Source organism: Herpailurus yagouaroundi, unplaced genomic scaffold (assembly GCF_014898765.1).
Source record: "Herpailurus yagouaroundi ecotype Mexico unplaced genomic scaffold, PumYag 187, whole genome shotgun sequence".
Lineage (NCBI taxonomy): Eukaryota > Metazoa > Chordata > Mammalia > Carnivora > Felidae > Herpailurus > Herpailurus yagouaroundi.
In genome coordinates, this window is record NW_024412418.1 from 5,035,168 (window position 1) to 5,041,547 (window position 6,380).

The 6,380-nt window shown below is 35.6% G+C and overlaps 1 protein-coding gene across 1 annotated transcript; it reads right to left on the minus strand.

Moving 5' to 3' along the window:
* Positions 1-2,927: 2,927 nt before the first annotated feature.
* On the minus strand, positions 2,928-3,878 carry LOC121043835 (olfactory receptor 5D18-like). Its single transcript, XM_040495834.1, has one exon. The coding sequence runs from the start codon at positions 3,876-3,878 to the stop codon at positions 2,928-2,930; it is 951 nt and encodes a 316-aa protein (XP_040351768.1).
* Positions 3,879-6,380: the final 2,502 nt, after the last annotated feature.

Genomic DNA, 6,380 nt, shown 5'->3' on the forward strand with positions numbered 1-6,380 from the left:
AATCACTACATTCTTCTCCTGAAGTCAATTCTACACTGTATGTTAACCAGCTTGAATTTAAATTAAAAACTTAGAAAAAGGAAAAAGAAAACAATGAAACTGACTCAAGAAGCAATTGAGATTATAATTTTCTTACCACTATTTTAAAAGGTGCATTAGTAATTAAAAACTTTACTATGCAGTTAAAAATTCTCTTATTTTTCAGTGAATTCTATTAAGGAGCATTTTTCACTGAACTGAATAAGGAGAAATTCTTACCATTTCATCTAGAGAGGCCAATACAACTTTGATGTACAAAACTGACAAGGACAATGCAATAAAAGAAAATTGCAGAGCAATTATGAACACAGAATTTTAAATTACAGATAAAATAATTGACACAAACTGATCCGCTAATAGAAAAAAAAATTCTATTCTATAACTTTTAAATTCATGTTCTCGGGAAGAGATCACTTGAGTTGATATTAGAAAATTCAAAAAATTTAAGTTACCATATGAAAATATTAAAGGAACTCCGGTGAAGAAAAAATAGCTTAATGAAATTCCACATCCACTCACAAAAACCCAAAATACACACAAAAACACAGACAAATGAAGCAGATAGCTGTGTTAATCTGGAAGCAGGAGGAATATACAAAAAACCTACAGAAAGCGAGATTTTAGGGAAGCCTGGGTGTCTCAGTTGCTTGAGTGTTTGCCTCTTGATTTCAGCTTAGGTCACGATCCCAGGATCTAGTCCTGCATTGGGCTCTGTGGTGAGTGTAGAGCCTGCTTAAGATTCTCTCCTTCTCTCCCTCTCCCTCTCTCCCCTGAGACTCTCTCTTAAATAAATAAATAAATAAATAAATATCATTTAACCTGTACGAAAAAAAACTAAATTTTCAGGAATGGCTTTACTGGATACCATATCTTATTAGTTATGGATGGTTTTAACTATAAAAGAGAGAAGCATGTAGAAAATGTATATACTGTACATATAGGGACATTTACTTTATGAAAAACCTGGCACTACAGATCAGTGCTAATGGAGTGGTTTTCAATAAATATTTCTGAGAAAATATGCATCCACAAGTTAAAATACAAAATCAGCTGATTCTCATATCACACCAAAATTTAATTCCAGTTTTATCTTAGAAATACATTGAAAAGTCAGTGTAAAAGGAAAATTAAAGTCTACAATCCAAGAGTAAATAGAATATAATATAAAAGACATAATAATGTACTAAATTTAGGACAACTTAACCCATAAAATACGGGAATATCTTCATTATTTTAGAGGAAATAAATATATCTTGAATAGGACCTTGGAAGCACAGTTTGATAAACACTGTTTCATTAAACATAAGGAAATCTGTGTCCCTCAATACATCGTCGAGAGAGTAGATAGAGAGCCACAGTTTAGGAAAAATTAGTCATGGCAATTTTACCAAAAAAAAAAAAAAAGGACTTATTTAAAATGCATAATGAACTACATATTTATAATAAAATACAACCTAGTAGGAAAATGGACAAAAAAACAAAATAGGCATCTCACAAAGAAAAAAGAACCAAAGGGCTACTAATAACCCTATTAAAAGAAATTAAACCACATTGAAACTATGAGGAATTTAAATTATAACCAAAATGACATACCAATACTCACCTATGAACTTTGAAGATATTAACATGTCTAGTGTGACCATATCAAATGTTGGCAAGAATGCGCAATAATTAGAATCACACGCGATATAGGAGGAATGTAAATTAGTACACTGACTTTGGAAAATTGTTTGATTGTATCTAGTAAAAGAGAAGAAACCAGCTCTCTGTTATCCAGAACTTTCACACATAGGCACATCCCACAGAGTAAGCGCTTGCTTATGTGCAAATGCCTGTGCAAGAACATTCATGGCAGTGTTTCCATAAAAGCCAAGAAGAGGAAATAACTAAAGTCCATTAATAGTATAGATACACCAATGATGGCATATTTATTTTATGGGACATTCTTCAACAAGAAAAAATGAACTACAGTTACAGCTAATAAATTGAAACATTCACTTAAAACAAATGTTGAGCCAAAGCAGCCAGACATAATGGAATATATACTCTAAGAGTTCATCTATGTGAATTTCAAAAGGAGGGAAAGCTAGCACTTATACTCTCAGACTTATTCTTAGGAGTTGTAGCTAAACTAAAAAGAAGCAGCTTTGAAGACCACAAATTCCACAAAGGAGTTTGCTCCTAGAGGTGCTGGAGAGGCAGTGATGAGAAAGTGCTTATGGAAATTTTGAAAAATGCTGATAATGCTCTGCCTTTACTTTCCTACAGAAAGTAACACAGGGGATAATTATTCAGAATTACTTCTCTATGTGTTTGTCATATTTCATGATTCAAGAGGAAGGATGAGAAGGGAAGAATAAGGTGAGAAGGAACAAAGGGAGCAGGGAAGGGCAACATCTTTGCAGGTTCTGAGAGTTAGGATGAAAACCTCTTTGGAGGACCATTATTTAGCACACTACCCTCTGGGATTGGAACTTGAGAAGAATTTTCATTCTTTCTTTTCTTTTAACCTGTAAGCAATTTTTTAAAGCACAGTGAGATTTAATGTCACAGATGTATATGAATGAACTAATTATCTGAATACATTTTCTCCAGTTATTTGAAGAAAAATTAGTAACCCTTAGTGCAACATATAAAAAGTATTTAAAAGTAATTGTGTATGTGTATAAAAATCAAAATTAAGGGCACTTGGGTGGCTCACTCGGTTGAGTGTCCAACTCTTGGTTTTGGCTTAGGTCATGATCCCAGGGTTGTGGGATCAAGTCCCACTTCAGACTCCATGCTAAGCATGGAACTTGCTTAAGATTCTCTCTCTGTCTCCCTCTGCCCCTTTCCACAACTCTCTTTGTCTCTAAAATTAAAAAAAAAAGAAAAAAAAAGAATCCAAATTACATTGAGTGAGAAAGCAGTTTGGTATGAATTAACTTTCTGGCTGTGTCTTTCACATCTTTGTTCCTAAGACTATAAATAAGAGGGTTCAACATGGGGATCATGACAGTAAAAAACACAGTGGCCACTTTGACCAGGAGCCACGAGCTTTTGGAGTTGGGCACACAGTAGAGAAGAAGGATGATCCCATGGAAGATGGTGATGGTGGTCAGGTGGGAGGCACAGGTGGAGAAGGCTTTCTGGAGTCCTCCAGTAGATGGCATCTTGACTATGGTGACAACTATAAAAATATAGGAGGCGAGGATAATCAGGAGGCTACAAGCCTCATTGAATGTGGAAATGACTAAACACATCCTCTGACTAAAGGAGGGGTCAGAGCAGGATAAAGAAAGGATGGCAGAATACTCACAGCCAAAGTGATGTATAATGTTGGGACCACAGAAGGATAGTTCCAAAAGAGAGTATGTGAGTGTCAGGGAACATATTCCACCCCATACATAGGTTCCAGCTACCAAGAGGGCACAGAGTTTCCGAGACATAGCCACTGTGTAGAGCAGGGGGTTGCAAACAGCCACAAACCGGTCATAGGCCATAACCACAAACATGAACATTTCTGTAATCACAAACGCACAAACAAAAAAAAATTGCACCATGCATGCTTTGAAGGAGATACTTCTGTCTTCCATGACCAAGATCTCTAGCAGTTTTGGTGTAAACACACTGGAATAACAAATATCTAAAAAGGATAGATGACTGAGGAAAAAGTACATGGGTGTGTGGAGTTTGGGGTTGATCCTTACAACCGCAATGATGCCCAGGTTTCCCACCAGAGTGACTGTGTAGATGGTCAAGAACATGAGGAAGAGGGGTGCCTGGAGGTGTGGGTACTCCGAGAAACCCAGGAGGATAAATATAGTCACAGAGCTCTGATTTCCCTCATCCAGTGCCATGGTTCTTGGTTTTAAAAAATAAATAAAGGAGAAGAAAAGAGAATTGAGCAGCAGAGCTTGAGAAGGAAGAGTAAAAGGAAGTCAGGACAGGTCAATGCAAGCCAGTGAAGGCAATGGGGTCAGTGCGTACACATGAGTGCTCTGTTTCACTTTGGAGTCTTACTTGACTTTTCAATTATGTGCAGTTAGCTGTATCCTTCAGTACTTTAGTTTCCTCATCTGGAAAATAAGAAAAAAAATGGGACTAATCAGTAGTATTAAGTTATATAAATAACCTGTAGATGCATATGATCCTTACAACGTTGAATATCCCAGGATAAAATATAATTATATGAGCACAAAGGAGACATATAGCAAAATTAAAAAAAACAAACAAACAAACCTCTGAGCACATCATAGTACTCATATGATCATGTCAGAAGCCAAGTTGGGAAAATTAAACACTTTTAATACATAAAGAAAAACATAACTGTAAATATCTTTGGGGGAAAATGTATCATCAGACCTTCACAATTTTTGTATTGCTATATTGAGTATTTCCCTATTCTAGATATAGCCCATTATCAAGGACTTAAGAGTTTCTTTAAGTGGTCTGGTCAAAAATTCCATGGATGACTATATTCTGTCAATTACATACCCACATGTGGTCATTTTGAAGGCCCAAACTACTCAATGATTTATAACTGTTTTCTAAGGGAGTATTTTGCATATAGTCTTGAAAATTTCACATCAACCCTCTTCTGTTGGTTATACAGTTTGTAGTGTTTATTGTATTAAAATGGAAAAAATATGCTTATTTATCAGTGATTATAACACACACACACACACACACACACACACACACACACACACACAATACGGTACTGAGAAAGAAATATCACTTACAACAACCACCAAAAACTTTGTTCTAATGTGGCAAGTCTATCTGTAGTGGTCAATGAAGAATAAAAAAAAATGTGTTAGATTAAGAAATATAAACATTTGGTTTCTGTAAAACAGCAGGAGTTTAAATATTACCAATTCCACAAGGTCAAATCCTAAAGAACGGATTCTAGAAGTGGGTGTGGAGACATAATGAACATGATCCTGCCATCTTGGACACATCTGTGAACCCTCACAACTTTATTTGTCTATAACACACAACAGCATATCGGTAAATCTACCACTAATCCAGGAACAGAGCATTAGCTATGCAGTCACATTCTCCATCACATAGAAGATTGGGTCTACCTGTTGTGAACTTCATATATTTAGTTATGTGTATTGATTTAAACAAAAGTCCTCTCTAAATTCAGGAACTTAGATTGCTTTTATTGGGTCACATTCATGCAAGTTAAGAATTCTGAGATACAATCTGCTATTATTGCCAGAAGGCTAGATAAACCCAATACATCATGGTTTAGTTGTAGAGCTTGGTCTAGTTCAAGTGAAAGACTCCCTAAATTGTTAGTCATATTCTACCTACTAAAGAATAAGTGATCTTTGTGAGGACTCTAAACCAAGATAAGACAAGACTTAGTACAGTTGAAAGGCAAAGAATTTCTGAGTATTTTCATATGTCTTGTGTTCAGACTTCTTTAGTAACACTTCCACTGCCCTTTCCTTACATTAAAGCTCCTGTCCTCACACCTAATGATCTCTCTTCAAACTCGTCAGTGAAACTATCAAAGCAGTAACCACCATACTCAATTCTATGTTTATCCTAAGTAGTATTCTCCTATCGTATTTTCTAGTGCTTTCAAAGTCCAAATGGATCTTTCTCTCTCTCTGGAGTTCACAGGATTTGAAGCTAATCCTCTCTATAAAGAGACTTTCAAATGTTTGAAGACATTAAGGTAGATCCTTTCTCTTTTCGTCTCCAGGTAAACAATGTTAGTGTTGGTTTATTGTTTGTGCTTTGTTTTTCCATTTTCTTCCTCACATGGGTTTCTAAATATTTCGGACAAACTAGTCAATATTCTAGGTATAGCATGGACCCCTTTGAGCTGATATTGACACTAAGAACTAAACTAATCTTTTCAGAGATATCATGGAGTGCCAAAAGGCAATGAACTCTGCAATCTGCTTGCACTTGCTATATATGTATACATATGTCTATGTGTATATATATGTATGTATATGTATGAGTTCCAAGTTTTTAAATATAGATAGATAGATAGATAGATAGATAGATAGATAGATATAGATAGATGATAGATAGATAGATAGATAGATAGATAGATAGATAGATAGAACCTGGGTATTTGTACTCAAATATTTGAACTGTGTTAGGTCAATTTACTGCCCTGCCAAGCTTTGTCCAGGATTTACCAGTAAGCAACAAATCTCAGACGTGTACTTGAAACATTTGTACAAAGTTGAGGATTGTGCATTTATTACTAAATTTCATGCACTGTTGACTCCTTACTTCTCTCTTCACCCCTGGCGTGGCCTTTTAGTCTAACTGAATTGCTGCTGATCTCACTACTTCTTGCCTTTACTAGAGCCACTCTGTCCACCCAG

Bases quoted from the DNA above. Each gene is read 5' to 3' on its own strand.
- LOC121043835 (XM_040495834.1), bottom strand. From the start codon at position 3,878: ATGGCACTGGATGAGGGAAATCAGAGCTCTGTGACTATATTTATCCTC.